The 18,508-nt window shown below is 49.0% G+C and overlaps 8 protein-coding genes across 8 annotated transcripts; 4 read left to right on the forward strand and 4 right to left on the reverse strand.

Moving 5' to 3' along the window:
* Nucleotides 1-123: 123 nt before the first annotated feature.
* FSUBG_5692 (heterogeneous nuclear ribonucleoprotein g) lies at nt 124-622 on the forward strand (the record flags this gene model as incomplete). The annotated part of the gene is made up of 2 exons (XM_036683815.1): nt 124-487; nt 543-622. The coding sequence occupies 2 exons, from the start codon at nt 124-126 to the stop codon at nt 620-622; spliced, it is 444 nt and encodes a 147-aa protein (XP_036538826.1).
* Nucleotides 623-1,813: 1,191 nt separating this feature from the next.
* FSUBG_5693 (40S ribosomal S1 protein) lies at nt 1,814-2,831 on the forward strand (the record flags this gene model as incomplete). Its single annotated transcript, XM_036683816.1, has 5 exons — nt 1,814-1,827; nt 1,889-1,973; nt 2,029-2,054; nt 2,129-2,630; nt 2,688-2,831. The coding sequence occupies 5 exons, from the start codon at nt 1,814-1,816 to the stop codon at nt 2,829-2,831; spliced, it is 771 nt and encodes a 256-aa protein (XP_036538827.1).
* A 473-nt stretch (nt 2,832-3,304) lies between these two features.
* On the reverse strand, nt 3,305-4,264 carry FSUBG_5694 (alpha beta fold family; the record flags this gene model as incomplete). The annotated part of the gene is made up of 5 exons (XM_036683817.1): nt 3,305-3,336; nt 3,392-3,891; nt 3,948-4,072; nt 4,130-4,161; nt 4,222-4,264. 5 exons carry the CDS (start codon nt 4,262-4,264, stop codon nt 3,305-3,307), a joined length of 732 nt encoding a protein of 243 aa, XP_036538828.1.
* Nucleotides 4,265-4,845: 581 nt separating this feature from the next.
* FSUBG_5695 (non-ribosomal peptide synthetase) lies at nt 4,846-8,102 on the reverse strand (the record flags this gene model as incomplete). The annotated part of the gene is made up of 7 exons (XM_036683818.1): nt 4,846-6,546; nt 6,597-6,690; nt 6,737-7,021; nt 7,070-7,173; nt 7,227-7,309; nt 7,356-7,490; nt 7,544-8,102. 7 exons carry the CDS (start codon nt 8,100-8,102, stop codon nt 4,846-4,848), a joined length of 2,961 nt encoding a protein of 986 aa, XP_036538829.1.
* A 973-nt stretch (nt 8,103-9,075) lies between these two features.
* FSUBG_5696 (enoyl hydratase) lies at nt 9,076-10,110 on the forward strand (the record flags this gene model as incomplete). The annotated part of the gene is made up of 5 exons (XM_036683819.1): nt 9,076-9,459; nt 9,514-9,543; nt 9,592-9,708; nt 9,777-9,954; nt 10,007-10,110. The coding sequence occupies 5 exons, from the start codon at nt 9,076-9,078 to the stop codon at nt 10,108-10,110; spliced, it is 813 nt and encodes a 270-aa protein (XP_036538830.1).
* A 1,782-nt stretch (nt 10,111-11,892) lies between these two features.
* On the reverse strand, nt 11,893-13,590 carry FSUBG_5697 (uncharacterized protein; the record flags this gene model as incomplete). Its single annotated transcript, XM_036683820.1, has 1 exon — nt 11,893-13,590. The coding sequence occupies one exon, from the start codon at nt 13,588-13,590 to the stop codon at nt 11,893-11,895; it is 1,698 nt and encodes a 565-aa protein (XP_036538831.1).
* A 265-nt stretch (nt 13,591-13,855) lies between these two features.
* Nucleotides 13,856-15,560, forward strand: FSUBG_5698 (uncharacterized protein; the record flags this gene model as incomplete). The annotated part of the gene is made up of 5 exons (XM_036683821.1): nt 13,856-13,895; nt 13,942-14,779; nt 14,828-14,896; nt 15,005-15,440; nt 15,537-15,560. 5 exons carry the CDS (start codon nt 13,856-13,858, stop codon nt 15,558-15,560), a joined length of 1,407 nt encoding a protein of 468 aa, XP_036538832.1.
* Nucleotides 15,561-15,584: 24 nt separating this feature from the next.
* FSUBG_5699 (regulatory alcR) lies at nt 15,585-17,921 on the reverse strand (the record flags this gene model as incomplete). Its single annotated transcript, XM_036683822.1, has 1 exon — nt 15,585-17,921. One exon carries the CDS (start codon nt 17,919-17,921, stop codon nt 15,585-15,587), a length of 2,337 nt encoding a protein of 778 aa, XP_036538833.1.
* Nucleotides 17,922-18,508: the final 587 nt, after the last annotated feature.

Genomic DNA, 18,508 nt, shown 5'->3' on the forward strand with positions numbered 1-18,508 from the left:
TTCACTTTCTTGTTATTCTTCTCAAATGTGAAACCATCTTTCCAACTTACCTATTTTAATGCACTGCACATACAACTTTCAACCTCGAACAATCAGCACATCTGATATACACATACACGCACAATGGCCTCTTATATACGAGACAGTCGAAGTTCGGTGAGAGCTCACAGGCGAGACTCGTCATCATCATCATCCTCAAACACAAACTCCAACCGCACAAGACCACGACTTCTTCGCTCTAGTGCAACGGAACCTTCAATCACTGCTTCAAATGCCATCAGAGGTTCATTCGCCGGCCCTGGTTCACCACAAAGAGCAACTGATCTTCTCAACCGTGTTGCCGTCTACTCGCCATCATCAGAAGCCACGACTCCAGGTTCAGTCTCACGCCACGCCGAGCCCATCTCAATCTGCCGTGATGACCGAGAGCACTCGCCCTCCAGCAGCCCAGGAAGTCAATCCGTTGTGATGGTCGACTCACCATCTGGTACGTCTCACACACATCGACGTCTTTGTACCAGTCGATACTAACACCAGTCCAGGTTATTACTTCAGCTTTCCTAGCTTTGAGGAGTGGAACAGGGATAACCAAGAGGATATGAACAAGGACTCTGATGACTGAGATGTGACGGGAAAGAGGGTGAGAGGAACCAAATGGCCTCAAACCGAAAAAGGGAAAACAACATGACTACGACAGAGCGACATCAACAGAACAGTCGCTCATCCAGCACGGCCACACTCTCAACGAGATGGTAGAGGCCTTCGCTGACGGCTCAAAGAGGAGCAAGTGACAGCGAGGCCATTGGAACCAAGGGATCAGAAACGCATCGTCGACCAACACACCGGCCTTTTTACCATTATGAGACTGGAATAAACGAGGTTGTGGCTGGCTGATTGCGCCCTAGGACTAGGCTGGGTGGATAGAGGTGAAAGGCTTCTTGGTAGAAGAGAAGCGGACGCTGAAATCGAGCTATACACGATGAATGAATGAGGAATAGCTGCACCTTTTTAGAAAGGTGGAGTGGAAGGGGGACCAACAACACAACACAACAGAACAGGACGGTCTGGGTGAATCTCAGGACCCATTCATTGACAGAAAGCAAGACGCTTAGATCCAGTTGGACGAGGTCTGCTGAAACACAAAGAAAACAGATAAAAATTATATACATCTCCTGAAACATACCATAATTCATAAGTTGTAATAAATCTTGGTTGTCAAATGTGATGAAGCGGCATAGTAGACTATGACATGCTTTGGTTGTCGGTTCCTTGAATACAGACTCAAATGACAGCATTCATCGTAAGCAGAAAGTCTTGGTAGGACAAGAGTGGTCCATGAGGGCCAAGGTACTCTAGTGGAGGAAAGAAAACTCAGGACCTCAATCCTAAGTAATAAAAAGATTTAGGTGATATATCCTAAGCTTAGGATAACTTTTACTGTATTTATTTTGACATCCCATATCAAGGTCCGTTGTTTTCTTGCCTCCCGACTACTAACCTAAGCTCAGACAGGCCTGAAAAGAGACTATTGTGGCTGTGGCTGGCTGGGCTGTGGCTAAGGTAGATCCGAGTACCTACGGTACGTACCCTTCAGCAGGGAAATTTCAAATGGAAGGCACGTGATGTGGTCCTTCTTGCCCTCCGATCCATTATTTTTCGATCCCACAAAGCTTTAGTGCCGGAAGAACAATTGGACCGCGACTTTCCGGCTTAGACCTAAGCTGCTGCACACAAAGATTGAAATTATTTCGCCCCTCCAACCACTCTCTCACCAGTACCATCTCTCCAACGGTTCACATACAAGCCAGCAAACATGGCGGTTGGAAAGTGAGCATCACCTTCGACGACAAGCATGCGATGAATACAATGGGCTTACGCGTTATTTCAGGAACAAGAGACTCTCCAAGGGCAAGAAGGGCCTCAAGAAGAAGACGGTCGACCCCTTCTCCCGAAAGGACTGGTACTCAATCAAGGTTGGTTATCTCGAAACGCGCACAACATCAACGCCTGGCTAACTCGATTTTAAAGGCCCCTAACCCCTTCAACGTTCGAGAGTGAGTGACGACCGCGCGACGAATCTGCAAGAAAAAAAAGTTTGTGGGACATGGGAGATTAACAAATTTTGCAGTGTCGGCAAGACCCTCGTGAACCGAACCACCGGTCTCAAGAACGCCAACGACGCTCTCAAGGGCCGTATTCTCGAGGTCTCTCTCGCCGATCTCCAGAAGGATGAGGACCACTCTTTCCGCAAGGTCCGCCTCCGTGTCGACGAAGTCCAGGGCAAGAACTGCTTGACTGCTTTCCACGGCCTCGACTTCACCTCCGACAAGCTCCGATCCTTGGTGCGAAAGTGGCAGACCCTCATTGAGGCCAACGTCACTGTCAAGACTACCGACGACTACCTCATCCGCCTCTTCGCCATCGCTTTCACCAAGCGACGACCCAACCAGGTCAAGAAGACCACCTACGCTGCCTCTTCTCAGATTCGAGCCATCCGACGCAAGATGACCGACATCATCCAGCGTGAGGCCTCAAGCTGCACCCTCACCCAGCTTACCTCCAAGCTCATTCCCGAGGTCATTGGCCGCGAGATTGAGAAGTCCACCCAGGGCATCTACCCTCTCCAGAACGTGAGTAGATTCTTTGTGCTTGGTCGCACCTGAATCTGTAGGTCTAACAATTCCCAGGTCCACATCCGAAAGGTTAAGCTGCTCAAGGCTCCCAAGTTCGACCTTGGTGCCTTGATGGCTCTGCACGGCGAGTCTGGCACTGATGACCAGGGCCAGAAGGTTGAGCGGGAGTTCAAGGAGCGTGTCCTAGAGGAGGTTTAAAAGGATTATTTTGGCAGGTTGGCGCGGGGTAGGCAATAGGGGCCTCGCGGCTAATAAACTCATCCCTACCAAATTGTTTCGGTCATCGCAAATGGCGTAGCATCACAAGAGGAGCTCCGGGGATTGGGTTCATGTTCCTTTGAATGAATGGTAAAAACAAAACGTTCTGTCAACGCGGCGAATGATTTATGACGTGTGACTTACTTGTTCCGACATTGGATGCTGTGGTGACTTGACGCTGGTCGTGAGGGACGTTTTGAGATGAGAGCCGTAGAAGAATTCTAAGCTGATACCCTAGCTACCCAACATTACAGTTTTCACTCCAAGGTGCTCAATATTGTGTGCATGAATTCTAATATTTAGTATATCTCTATCTATTGAACGTAGGGTGATATTACAGAGGCGACGAAAATATTGTCCAACATTCGCCCCCAATGAGTGGGACAAGCCCCATGATGCTCAATTCACCTGCGTCACTCGGACTTTTGAAGAAACTCGACGACAGCTGTCGATTGTTAGTGCCTATCCAAATGCCCTCCCTACATCCATCGGACACTCACCTTGTCTGAACGCCTCAGGCTGCTCTGAAATGAGCCAGTGACCAGCATCTATATCAACAAGTCGAAACTTGGGGAAGAATTGGCCAATCAGAGGCAGTATGTCATCGGGGACATACTTGCTCTGGGTACCTCGAACGAACAGAGCCGGTTTCACAAACCGAACCTCATTGGGGTCCTTGTAAGGAAAATCTCCGAGGTTGTCCAATGCCTTGCCAAGAGTGTCGAGAGGAATGCGGAACTTGCGCACCTTTTCGCCCTCTGGGAGGTACATGTTGCCGAGAAGGAATTGCCGAATGGGAAGAGACTCCTCATACTCGCTGAGAATCTTGTCGGCTTCGGCTTGGCGTGTGACACCGGCTTCCTGGATCTTCTTCATGGCGCGGACGTACTTGGGGAAGTCTCTGCTGAGTGAGACGTCTACCGGGGCATTGTCGACGGAAACGATATCGGCCACAAGTTCAGGAGAGCGGAGTGCAAGAGCCATTGAGGTTTTTGCTCCCCTAGGTTTGTCAGTTTGTCCGTGTTGACTGCTGCGAAGTGACGAACGGCTACTCACATTGAGTGTCCAATGAGAGTTGTTTCCTTCAAACCATGACCCTTGATGAACTCAGCTACATCCTGGGCCATGGCATTGTAATCGTGTTTGTTGCTGTGAGGTGACTCGCCATGGTTTCTGAGATCCTGTGAACTGATATTGAGATTCTATGAACCTTCCAGAACCGTTGACCGTTTACTTACCAAAGCATAAACATATCTTCCCAAGTCTCGAGCTAAAGCTCTGTTTTCACATTAGCTCAAACTTTTACAAACCACAGAAAACATCAACTCACTTGCTGATCGCTCTGTTATTCTTTTTTGACCCAAAAAGTCCATGGAGGAACAAAATTGGAGAGTTTCTCTTGTCATATTTTGGTTGTGAGGGCTCGTGTAAATCGTACACCAATGGCCCGACAGCCTGGGAGTAAAATCTCGTGCTTGGAACTGCAGGCCGTAGACCCTGGCGTCCAGCCACCGGGACTGCAGTCGTAGCTATCCTTCGCAAAGATAACATGGTTCTTGACACGGCAAATCTTGAAGTTGTTGAGCAAAGAGCCAATTACGTAGATCTTTAAATTGCCATTTTGGGTAAAGCTAGGTCGATTCGCACCGTTTTACTGCATACTTGCATATCTAATCTTTAAGCACCATGATGTCACCCTTCCTTCTTCGGCTTTTGAGCTTGCCAATAACTTATACATCCAGTAAGAAACAAAGACAATATTGCATACGACCTGGCCAAGAAAGAAACTGAAAGAAACGAAAACTCCAAGAATAATGGACTGGGATTCAGTATGTGGTCTAGTCAGACACCCAAAACACGATCAATAGGAAAGACAAGGTATGAGAGTGTACAAAGTTGGAGATACATGTTCAAGGAAATGTGTTGGTGAAAAGCGAATGTATGGTTGTGCAGCCTAGCTGTCCCAGATGGCACCATAAGCTGGCACGCCGCGCGTCTCCAGGCCATACACGACCTTTTTGGTGATCTTCTCGTTGGCTATTATTATCACAGCTTCGGCATCGAAGCTCTTGGCTAGGTTATAGCCCATTCGCACAAGGTCTGGCCGGCCTTGAGTCTTCGTATTCCAGATCACTGCGTCCGGAATAGCGTCTCGAACCTGGCCAACAAGCTCTTTGCCGAACGACTCTTCTGGTCGTGATGTAGACCAAATCAGCTGTGTAGGGCATGTCTGATGGACAATGTGGCCCAGTAGCGGTCCAATCCCGGATCCTGTGGCGACAACGACAATTCTGTTGAAGAGCGTTGCGATACGCATCACACCACATGTCGGCACACCACGTACCCAGATGGAACTGGGAGGGTTTTGTATACAAGAACGAGTCCAGTCGCCAGCATTGGAGACAACCAAGGAGTAACCCTTGGCATGCTGATTAGCCTGCGGGTTGGGGATGGTTGCAAAAGAGTGCCATTCGATCAAGGGTCGTCGTGATAAGCGGGTGAAACTACCATTCACGGGAACAGTATAGTCGAAATGCAGGCGGACTGCATGGTCAGAAAGCACTTCGGCCTCGACTGGAACCTTGCGCAGGAAAAGCCATGAAGAGGCAATGCTGAGGGTGGCCACCACCAAGAGCCAGAAGTCTGGAGTCTTAACGGCGGCGATCCCCAGTCCTTGGTGTTGAGGCCGGGAGTCGTTGATTGCCAGAATTGTCCGAGCCCAAAATAGGCCCAATGATGTCCAACCGGCAAAACGATGGAAACGCTCAAAGAAGTTGTGGTATTGCTTCCGGAAAGAGGGCCATGCAGTAGCCACCATGGAACATAGCAGCCCGCATAGAGCCCACGATACGACCTGTGTTGCCAAGGACCCAATCGCGTGACCCTCGCAGAAACCTGCATTGCAGATTGTTCTACGTACCGTCGAGATAACCAGCCATGCTGTGGCACAGACTCCCGCACCGGAGTGCACACCACCCAGGTGATATATCTTGGCACAGCGTTTCCTGATCCCGAGCGGCAAATGCTTTGGTACTGAGCAGAAGATGGTATACATGATGTTGATCACCGTGTCTTGTCGTACAAGTACTGCGATTACAAGGTTGATGGCAGTGATGATACCAAGCCATTCTGACTTGAGCTGCAGAGCAACCACGCAGATTAATGCTGCCAAGTTTAGTAGTCCTATGAGACTGAACAGGGTGCGGTAGACAATGAAGATCCTATGTCTTAGACCTCTGAGGGGTCGTGCCACCATCTTATCAGGCAGACCACTCTCAAGATCAATCTTCTCGGTCAGAGTCGACAGAGACGACATGGACGATTGGGACTTGAGTTCGGCGTGGTTATCCTGGACTCCTTCTTTCTCGTATGGTTGCGTTGCAACAGTCTGCTTTGCCAAGGCCAATGCCTTGAGTTTTCCCTTGTCGACTTTGCCATTTGGTGTTGAGGGTAGCTCATCGAGGAGGTGGAGGTGTGTAGGAACGGCATAGTAGGGCTGGTGTTGCTGTACATGCTTAATGGTGGTGGTTGCATCGCATCGGCGCGGGGTGGTAAACCCATGTATCTCTCCGTCGATCAGCAGCGCTGCCGCCCGAGACACGCCTGGGGCCGAAGCTAGGGATGCTGAGATGCCATCTAGCTCCACGCGGAAACCCTGAATTGAGGTCAGATCATGGCGAGTGCGACAAGGGACTTTTGATGTACCTTTACTTTGACTTGATCGTCGACTCGGCCGAGAATCTCGACTGAACCATCAGTTCTCCAACGGCAAAGGTCGCCAGTGTTGTATATCGTTGATCTGGACTGTCAGCTCTGGGATAGTCTAACCAAGCGAGGTATCTTACCCGTCATTGGCAAATGGATCCGGCTTGTATCTCTCCGCAGTCTTTTCATCAAGGCCGATATAGCCTCTAGAGACTCCACGGCCGCCTGCCCACATCACTCCTGTGGCGCCCATAGGTACGGGCTCACCTAGACCGTTGAGGATATATACTCTGTTATTGGGAGTTGGTCGACCGATCGATAACTCTTGTCCAGCGACATGTTGATGCATAGTATTTACGATCGTTGTTTCGGTAGGGCCGCAGCAGTTCCAATATGTGCCGTGACTTGCCCACAAATCGGCAAGACTACACCGGTCAGTAGCTGTTGGAAGCTATGCTCAACTGATTACTCACCTTCTTGTAGTTGGTTCGCCGGCTGTGGCCACTGTTTTTATCCTGGGATATTGTGTAGGATGATATTTGGAGAGGATTGTTGGTGTGCAGATGAGGACATCAATCTATTTCTGTGTAAGTCGGAGCCTGGTAATCGAGTGATGTAGCCGTAACGAACCTGTTGGAGAGTTGGTTCCCACTTAGAACCTCGGAGAACGAGTGTTCCTCCATTGCATAGACAAACAAAGACTTCCCATGCCGCTGAGTTGGGTCAGAATTGGAAACCTCTTGGATACGAGAAACTCACCCATGTCGAAACTTATGTTGAGGACCGAGCCAACGCAAGTGCCAACTTCTACCCCCAGATTCCCCGGGGCCAGGCACACAAGATTGGCGACATTTCTGTGTGTGATGTCGACGCCCTTCGGCTCTCCTGTTGTTCCTATCTCCCTGTGAGAAGTGCACTCTGAAACATTGAGCTCTGCGTTGACTTACCTGATGTATATATCACGTAACAGCCGGAATCTGGAGTTGCGAGATCGATATGAGCATCCTCTTCAACAGGGCTCGTTTTCATTTCGTCAATAACAACCACAGTCTGGTTGGGATGTTGGGAGGTAACGCGGTGCTTTGTTGAAGACAAACAAAGGACGACGCCGCCGCCGGCTTGCTCAAGAACTCGACGAATAGTTTTATCAGGAACGACACCTCCATCGAGAGGAACATATTGAGCTCCGCATGAAAGGATTGCCCATATACCAATGATCATGTCCAGTCCCCTTTTAGCGACAAGTGGTACTCGGGAGTCAGAACAGACACCTTGAGCAATGAGCTGTGCAGCCAACTCTTGGGCTTGTCTTGCAAGCTGTCCATAAGTAAGCTCTTTCAATGATCCTGAGAGATCACGAAGGGCTATGGTATCTGGAGAAGTTCTTGCATGGTGATAGAATGCTGAAGTCACTGTTGGGAATGGAGGCTCGACATAGTCCCCTTGGCCAAGTTGAAGAGCAGACTTGTGCAGGGAAGGTCCCTGTAGCGGGCTGACGACGGCCATTGTGAAGAGGGCACTTTAAAGAGTGAAATAAGGTGAGGAAGAGACAATGGGGATTGTTGATGTCTGTTGTTGACCGTTGAGTTGACCCTGAGATACCAACGGGCGGGCTTATATATTTTCAACGGCGTGGCACAGGTGGCACCCGCCCTGGAAAGGATGTTTCATCTTTGTCTTCTGAGATGTCCATACTCATCATTATCGGTCTTTGATCCATCAATCGTCCCTTGACGTGTCCCCATGGGGGGTTTGACGTCGTCGCGAGATATGGAGGTTGCCCTGGTTTCCACAGCAACTTGCGATCGAACTCACGCCCCCGGAGGGGACGGCGGAACCAGATTGTCATACTTGCTTCTGCATTCCTCTCACACCCGCCCGGGGGTCTCAGTTATACGGAGCCGGCCCCGGGGTACGGAAGAATGTGGGACGGGGCAGCCCGGTCAAGAGAGGAATGTGACGGGCGATGAGACATGTGGACGCCAAGGGGGGATCCGGACAAGGCCCCGCAATTCAGGTACCGATAAATCGCTTTTCACATTTGAGGAACCGTCTTCTGGGGTATTCCTTCAATACTACCTTGCCTGATTCCGATGGGCTGGATCTTAGTCGGGGTACTCGACCACACCCTGGAAACCGGAACCTGTCAGTCAATCTTAAGTGGTAGTGAACCCTTGCCCAGGGGCTAACGATTATGACGGACATGTCTTGGAGATCCATTCCCGCCCTGCAATTCGGGGTGTGTGAAGATACCGTGAAGATATACATAGCCTGTGGCTTTTTGATGGTGCCAAGAGTGTCTTTGATGATTGTGCTGCCAACTCGACTCAACTTGGTAAGTTGATGGCGCGTCGTTTTGGCATAAAAGATACTCAACTAATCAGGGTTAAAGACCTGTCTGTCACTTCCTGTCACTATCGACCAGTTCACAGCTCTACTCTCCGCTTGGTCATCTCTTCTTCCAACGTCGTCATTCATCATGTCAGATGCCAGTCTCATCATTGTTGACTCCCCCGCCCACGCACCGGGGGTGTCAGTGATCACACTCAACCGCCCAGAGAAGCGCAATGCACTCTCAAAAGCCATGATTACTGAGTTCCTTAAAGCTCTCTCTCGAGTCTCGGCTGACTCAAACACCAAAGTCATCGTAGTAACTGGACGCGGCTCTTGCTTCTCAGGTGAGTTAAGTTCCGAACCACGTTTTCTTGGCAGTTTGTTGATCTGCCTGACAGCTGGTGCCGATATCAAGGAGATATCGACGATGGATGCAGAAGCAGCCAGATCCTGTCGTTACCTGGAAGATCTGTGCCATGGCATGGCTGCTGTGAGGAAGCCTGTTCTAGCAGCAGTAGATGGGCCTGCGGTACGATCGCTTCAATACTTTGTGATAGTGCCTATAACTGACAACTTGTGATAGCTTGGAGGTGGCTTTGAGCTTGCCATGATGGTGAGACTTCAACATAAGGACGGATAGCCAGTAACTAACATACATCAGTGTGATTTAATCTATGCATCTACACGTGCAAAGTTTGTACTCCCCGAGGTGAACCTTGGTCTCATCCCCGGAGCGGGAGGCACTCAACGGCTCACGTCTGCCTTGGGCAAGTTCAGAGTAAGCTTCATGATACACGTGCTCGAGATGAGGCGCCGAGACTGACTTTGTTCACTAAATCAACTCAGGCCATGAAAGCCATCCTGCTTGGAACGCCGATCTCGAGTGAAGAAGCTTTGTCTTGTGGGCTGGTCTGCGACATGTTTAAGGATGGGCAAGTATTGGACAAGACTATCGAAGCTGCTGTGCAGCTGGCAGCTCGAGGTGGTGTTGCCGTTCAATCGGCCAAGGAAGCTATATGCCGAGGTTTGTTGACATACTATGTCTCATATTGTGGTCTGGAGCTAATGGTCTACAGCTGATGATTCGTGCCGCGATGACGCATTTGAGAGGAGCTTGTATTACTTTGCTTTTGGGACAGAGGAAAAAGCAACAAGGGTCGAAGCCTTTCTACGACGGTAACTTGTTGAACTGAGGTCTAGTTTCAGTAGATGCTTTTTGTCTGGCATCACTAGCAAAGTCCTCGTCATCATGGTTCTGGTGGAGCAATATCGGGTTGCTTGAGCTCCTGCATACCAACGAATAGCTGTCACTTGTTCCCTTCTGTAGCAATGGTGGTGGAATTATATGACCTATATATTACTTGCATCCCTTCCCCTTATCGCTTACTGGCTCGCCCTATCGGAAGCTCCCCCAGGTCGTCAGTGGTCAGTGGAGTGAGACAAGCGCTCGATGTTCGGCCACGGACCGTGATCCCGCCAGAGTAACTGTATCTACTGTGCTCATGCCAAGCTTGCAGTTTGAGAAGAAGCTATGTGAAAGTGACTATCAGGCAATACTGTGCTGAGATTGTCAGTAAAGGGGATCTGAAGACAGTTGGGGAGGGGTTCCGAGACCCGTCGCTTTTCGGCCTCTGTTTGCCACGCGCCAGGGCTTGAAGAACTGGCGTTTAGGAATGGGAAGATCTTGTCTCAGTTTTAAATACTGTCTTTCTGGAAACAGGAGACGAGCGAGGGATGGAACGTTGTTGTTAGGTGGAGAGAACTCTTGCACGGGTCTGCCAGCAACTCGAGCGATGTGAGAGTCTACAAGGCTCACGACTATCTCTGCAGTGACTATGTCAGTGACCAAGATTCACAGGAATTCTCAAGTTGCCATGGGTTAATCGTCATTTGGTCGTCGATCAGAGAACTATCTCATACCGTCTGTGATGAGGAGGATATGTGATAGCTGATCGCTGGGATGGCTCTTTGCTTTTGGGATGTCAGGTTGTCATCAGCGTCAAAAAAGATCGCTAGTCTTGGAGATAGCCTTCAACTTCAGCTTGACATGGGCACGAGCATGCCTGAGAGGGTATTAGCAGGGCTTAGCAGTGAATGGGCCCGCGCCAAAAGGGTTGAGTGGCTTCTTTTCTCAAACCTCGCCTCAACTCTTTCCAAGCCTTTACTTTGATCTTGGCCCGAAACATTCGTACTCTCACGAGTGTAGGAGGTTTCTTTTTTTTCACTCAGAGTACAAGAAGAAACATGAGGCTAGATAGTTCTCGTCGGCAAAAGGGAGGGCTCCACAGAGCGGTCTCAGTTGACGACCTGAATGTCGGGATATACCCCCTTGATCACTTGTCATTGTGATAGTTAGCCCGTGTCTTAGCTATCACTCAGCCAGTTCCGTGGATACGGATTTGATGATATGGTCGTATGTGCTAGAAGGAGGTGGACAAGGGCGAGAGATCTGCATAGAGACAGAGAGAGAGGAGACAGACCGAGTGTTCGGCCGAGGACAACCCCTGTAGAATACCTGTAGAAGCAAACAAGTGAGATGTATCGTGTCACTTGAAGTGAGTAATTGATTCAACGAGTGCAGGATCTGAGACTCGTGCGAGATTTACCACAAGGATGTGTTGTTGACTTGATCGATGTTGTCTTTATGGCAGGAAAAAGCAATTATGGGTCAAGGGGGTTCATCCTGGTCGATCAGTCAAAGAAACTCGAGACATTGCTCACTTTCTCAGCTCAACCAGAGACTGACTCAGTCTTGATTCGTCATTCATAACTTTTTATGCATTCAAGAGTATCTGCCTTGTTTTTGTCAAGTATCGAGTTGGTCACCCACCATCTCACATACCAAACCAATTACCCTGTACAGTCACCTCCAACTTGCTTGAGATTAACACACTAACTGCCGGCGCTCAGTCTTGTTTATATAGTTTTTAATTGTCTTAGTAGACTCTTTGTGAGATGGTTGTTAGACTTCCAACTCCTTCTCCAACAGCGCCACGACTCCAGCGTACACATCGTGAGACAGATCTTGATCTTCAAGCCCTACTCCTCGTCCGTGAAACTCTCCATCAATACACCGTGAGACTGCACTCCCGTAACTTGGCCCTATGAAGCTCTTAACTTGATCGATCAATCGTTTCGCTGTTCTATAGTCTGTAAAGAATTGAGAACCAGTGCTTGACTTATCCCGTTCACTTCGAAGCAGCTCAAGTGATTTACCAAAAGCCAATTCGATCAAAAGCACACCCAGATAGAACAACGCCTGGTTCCTCATAGAACTCAATTCCGTATTTTCTTCAATACAGGGACCGGTTTTGTTTGGCAGAGTTTGCATGACAAAAAAGCGATCGCAAATGGGGTCATCCTCGCTTTGGATCAAGTAGATATCTTGGCTGCGGATGACTTTCGGCATCCATGGACTGCCATGAAGTTGAAGAAGATTGGAAGATATGACCGCGGCTAATTTGAGTCTGTCTTGTTCCGAGAGAATCATGTGTCGACGGTTCTGACCAAGAACTTCGTTCAACGATGTCATAGTCCTACCACATCGTGCTCGGTATTTGCTGAGGATGACTGAGGATACATGGTATGCGTACGATTCTGGGGTTGACGCATCGAATATCATACCATAGGATGTCTCGGTACTAGATTTAATGGGCCGCGTGATACTATTACAGAGATCCACGGTTCTAGAAGATCGTTGCGGATGGTTGACCACTGACTTAAGCTCGAAAGAGTTGGCTTGGAGCTTGGCCGAGCCATTCATGGGCGAGGAAAGGTATCGACTGTATATGGGACTGCTGTTTTCCCTAGAAACCTTCATGTGATCCTTTGGCTTTGGTTGAATAGTAATAGTCAAGGCTTCTGGGCGGGATATCGGGCTCGGTTTGGCAAACACATCTGACCACATCGTATCCCGACTAGAGACAATGTCAGGCTTTATAGAAGGCCCTATATATGAGAGTGCAAGGTGAAACCCGATGTATTTGGCGGCCTCATCTTCTGTATCGCCAGGGACCATGTCTGGGGACCGTCTCTCGAGCTGTAAACAGATTTGGTGTCTGCAAGTGCAATGGAAGCTGGCTCGCAGTGCACAGGCGAGCTCGCATGCCAAATTGCGTATGCAAAATAGGAATATGCCTTGGAAACGCCTGTTCCTAGCCGGCTCGAGTTGTATGCTCCTATCCACGAGCTGCTCAAGGATCGAAACCCCTTCGTTGATCCGAGATAATAAGTCGTCAAGGAACGAGTGCTTGAGTGATCTTCTGATGTTGGACTCATCTTGAATCTGAAGATTAACGCGGTTTATAGCTTCGTTCATGGCAGAATTGATATCTTTCAGCGTCTGATCGAAGAGTTCACTGCCTTTCCATAATCGCCTTCGAAGTTTGGCTTTAAGTTCTGGGTCATCGTTGAACATGCGATCAGGGCTTTTGATCAAGTGGTCTATCCTCGAGTGAGGCGCAAGATCGATGAGAACTTTTTCACACACGTCTTCAAGCCTCACGCGTTCGTTCTCAAGCTTATTGACCAGCCTCTCCAATTCATTCTCGTACCTGCGGCTTCGTTGGAATATCGCCATTACTTGACTCCCCGTCTTGAGTGTTTCAATTGCAACTGGAATTGCCCCTAGAATAAGGCCTGCGATTTCAAGTCCAGACATGATTCTGGTGATAATGAAAGTGTCCGATCCGTCCGGGTGTTGGTGGTATATCCGAACGATAATGCTCAACTGAGAGAGAGGTCACACTCTCATGATTACTTGGGCATGAATGCATTGGGTGGAAATGAGGGGTTGAAAGTGCAAGAGAAATATTGGCGCATGCATATATGCATATTGTGAGGTGGCATATTTGCACATACCTACCTTACATTGGAGGACTCGGACTTGATCAAGTACCTTACCTTCCACCTGTCAGCATGGAATCATGTCGCTACCTACAACACCAATATTCGTCCTCACAGACGGTGATACTTCCCTAAAATGCCCAAAGTATTGATCAGCTGGCGGCAGGCTGCGCCAGAGGATTTGAGCGCCTAGAACAGAAACTGGGATACCCGACTATCGTCAATGTTACCAACCCTGATAAGATTGTGAGATTCAAGACCTTAACAAGTCGATTCACTCGTTGGTCAAGAAACGCCCGAACACACTCACTTGATCAAGAATTGCAAGACAACAACCGTATCAAGCTCCAGATTATCCGGCTTTTGAGCCATATCCAGAGATTACTTCGAGATGCCCACGCGATCACTGTTGGGAAAATGATACCTTGGGATCAGATCGAAGACAAGGAGGACTCACAATCAGAAGACGACGCGGAAACACTAAACGAATTTACAACAGCAGAGATAGGCCAGATTCTGGCTCATATAGACGATGCAATCAGCAATCTATCATATCTCAATCCAGCATTAAGGGGATCGTTGGCTGATGCCAGAACAACCGATGAGCCATCGCCCTTTGAGCCCTTCGATATCCAACACGTTCGCTCCATGTATCCCGAAATAGATTCTGCTATAGCAGAGCGTCTTGGCAAGGCTATTTCAGCTCGGCGGCAACTCTTCAAGCACAAACAAGACCAACAGAGTCTCTCCTTCTACGGTGGCACACTATTTATACCGGAAATGGAGCCCCTTGCGGAGCAGATTGCCCTGGAGGACTTGACACATAGAAACAATGAGGCCAACGAAATCGGCCCTGAGCTTTCCTCTGTCACATCATGTTCGGCTGTAGATGATGCACGAGCAAGTCGGGTCCCTGTCTTCCCTCAAGAAGCCACACAAGGCAATCTATTTCGCTGTGTGTATTGCCAGGGCATGGTAAAAGTACACTCCGAAGCTGCTTGGAAGTAAGTTGCCACGAAGGTACAATGTTGGATGTAGCTAACAATATTTAGAAAGCATGTGTACCAGGACTTACAACCATATGTCTGTCTGGAGGAAGATTGCCTAACGCCTCGGTATCGGTATGCCCTCCGCAAAGATTGGATGAAACATCTACTGGAAGAGCATTGGAGGATTTATTTTTGTCCATTTGGATGTAGCCTCAAATCCACGACGAGCAGTGAATGTAGGGAACACCTTCGCCAGACTCATGGTGACCATGTAAGCGCGGCCGAGGATGAGGATTTAGTTCAACTTGGCACCTTCAACGAGACTGGATTCCCCAAGGGATCATGCTGTCCCTTCTGCAAGCTCGAACTACAAGACATCAAAACATATCAGAGTCATGTTGGCGAGCATCAGAGACGGCTTGCCCTCTTCGCATTACCACTCACTTCAGAAAGTTTCGAAACGGGAACAGATGAGGCCGGACCATCATCTGTGCAGGAAAAGAAGCCCCTGGGACAAGACGATGAATCTAGCAGGTCTAAAGACGCTCCCGACCGTCGTCGTTCGATAGGTATAGGAAGTCACTCGGGAAAGAACGGCTACAGTAATCATCCAGGAGGCCAGGAACGGAAGCGGAGACGGGTACAGTGGCAGTGGGCATGCTGTGTTTGCGGCGATGTACGTTGGCTTGTTCGGGATAACACATGCCAAAAATGCGGGGTTCCTCGGTGTATAAATTGTGAAACTTACAGGGTATATACAACATGAAAATAGGGCCAAATCACAATACAAAAATAGAAGCAATGGGTATACAAACAAGACCTATACTTTCAGCTTCTTCATCGCTGAAACCAGGGTATCTGCCGACCTCCTCGCCATATCAGACTTCTTGCCTAATATCCACAACCCCTTTACGCAATCCTGTGCACGACGCATGCTCTCCTGAAAATCGTGGCCAGTGTTGGCTGGTGTAGTCAGCCCAAACTCCAAGAAATCGTTCGCTTCGTGTATTAATATCATAGCAGCCTTGGCAAAGGCCCTGATCAGGATGATAGTCCATGGCTCTGTGAGAATTGTTGCTTCGTTTACTGCATGGTGGAAATGTGACATCTGAGGTCCTGTCATGTTTGTTAGGTTGTGACTTGGCGTTGATACTTTCGCCAGGTCGGAGAGTTCTCGTGCACTCGCTTCACGTATTCTTGTGACCATCTTGCTGGCTAATCGGCTCTGAGATGCTGTTGCTTCTCCTAGCTCGTTCTCATCGACATACTCGATAAGATCGGCGAGCATGAGGGCACCGAGGTTCCAATGTGCTGAGATACAGACAAACCAGCTCTGGAGACGGGCTGGCACTGATTCGTAGTCATGGAGTAGCTCTTTGAAGAACGCACCATGCGTCATATTCCAATATCGATATAGGGAGGTCGTGTTCTTGATTGTTTCTTCGACTTTCTCACCACGACCACCTCTTCTTAGAATGTTTTGCAGATAAGAAACATGCCGGAATAGCAAGACCTTGACGGGTGCTGATTTGGTGACAGCTTCAGCCGCAGACTCATAAGAGCAAGGCCAATGCACAGTATGATACATGTGAGGCTGCTCCAAACTGTCTTGAATGAACAAAGGTACGTTCCACCGTCCGTTTGTCGTTGAGTCAAGATCTTCATCTGCATCGTCATGCTGACTGTCCGCATCAGCAACAACAACTGGACGCTCACTCATAGACGATGAGACAGTGTCGAGCATAACCGCAAGCCAGTATAGCAGCCCAACAGTGCCGCGATCTTCAGGGTTCATCATGGACAATAGATCATTGTTCTTTGGACTAGTGAGAGGTCCAGTGACGCCACGGCGGCCCGAATCGAAACGGAACTTGAGAGCATGCATTTTTCGTGCAGCTCTCTCCATGAAGACAGGGAGACCGTCTCGTGATATAATTTCTCCCAGCTCAGCGTTCAAAGCCTTCAAATCAACTTTTGGAGAAGCACTGATCAATGTGCTGGGGTTCTTTGGGGCCACGGACCCATCATCACGGGTCCATGGCTTTTGTGTGAGACCGAATATTAGCTCCGCCGTTGCCACGCGATATGATTCAACGTCCGAGACTTCTTGCAGGGCTCTTTTGGCTTGCTCCCAGATGTTCCGCTGAATGTTTCGATCAAATTCCTCATTGATGTCGTTGAGGATATCTTCTGGCCTTTCATCCTCGTCAGAGTAGCGCTGTTGTTGGCGTCGACTGCCTTGAGCCCATTGCGTTGCAAATGCCATAATAGCAAGGTGGAATGCTTTAGCGGCGCCTTGGTCTTCGGCCCGCGTTAGCCGTGTCAGTTTGGCTGTCTGAATTGCATGGTCGAGGTTGATAGTGCGGCGATATATGCGGTTTGACCACGAAGATCCCCATTCCGTAGGGGCATAGCTCCCCGATGTGACATAACCTGGAGCTCTGTAAGGGCATGTGACTTCTGTGAGCCAGCATGAAAGGTTATGTTCGAGAACGTCATGGTATATTTGTAGGAGATTTGTGGAAATGAATTGGTTGTTGGTTCTCGTCATCATTGTCTGGTCAACTGAGAACGGCGATAATGAGTTCATGCGATGGTCAGTCCAGATTGGCGATGTGCGCCGACGCTTGAATCTCGTTGTGTCATCTTCACTGGCGGTGTCCTCTCCAATGGACGGCGTAGACAAATGACTGTAAGATCTTGATGAGTTTGATGGAGGAGTAGACGACCAAGCGTTGAGTTGTGACTGAATTGAGAGACGTGAGTCATTTGGTTGTGAATAAGTAGATTGCGGATAACTGGGCGAGAACTGGCCAGTTATGGTGTTATAATTACTGAGATTTGGTGTATTATTATGAGTAAGAGGTGTCTGAAATGCTGTGCCGTTGATTGAGCTTGAGGCTGGTTGTTGAGCTGCTCTTTGAAGTTTGGGTAAACGCGGGCCTTGAGTGAGACGATTTGGATCATGAGACACTGGCCGTGATGAGCCATTGACGCGTAAAGCCGCAGATATCGGATCTTGTTTCTCAAAAGCTGGTGTTGCTTGATGCGGTGTATGAGCCGCTTCACTTCTTTGCCTCTTGACCGGAACATTCGGTCCGTGGCCTGAAGCATCTAATGAAGTCGCTGCCTGTATTTGTGACCAAGCCCAGTTCATAGTACACGTCTTCCTGGTCTTGGTACAATAAGAGCAAGGCTCATGGCCAGTCCCAGAGGCTACCTCAATTAACTATAATTAGCCTTGTTCATCAGAGGGTCAAGGGAGCGGCTCAGTCGCGCCGGTTGACTTACCGAGCCGCTCTCCAACTGTCATGGAACTGCTGCTACATCTGGAAGATGCAGGGCCAAGAAGAGGTGGTGCATCACAAGCTCGTTTCGACCTTCGGCATTGGTCACAGGCGTAATGGCTTCGCTTCATATTCCCATCTGACATCTGACTCTACTGTAGGCAATGATAGGTCCCTTGGGGTGAGCCTCGTCCGTCGGGGATGAGTGTGAGTTTACTATGAGATGGCTGTTCATGTCATCTACTGGAATAGTGGAGTGACAAAAAGCTAGACGACAAATCATGGCAGGGAATTCGCCGGACAGGAGGAGCTATCTGAAAATCCAAGCTTGGACTCTGGTACTCCACTAACATCTGACATCCGCTTCCCCGGTCACGGCCTGGTAAACTCGAGGTATAGATTTAAAAGGTTACCCTAAGTATTATTCTATTTCTTAAAGCTATTATACTTAAATTTT

This window comes from Fusarium subglutinans (assembly GCF_013396075.1).
Source record: "Fusarium subglutinans strain NRRL 66333 chromosome Unknown NRRL66333_c0000057, whole genome shotgun sequence".
NCBI classification, from domain to species: Eukaryota; Fungi; Ascomycota; class Sordariomycetes; order Hypocreales; family Nectriaceae; genus Fusarium; species Fusarium subglutinans.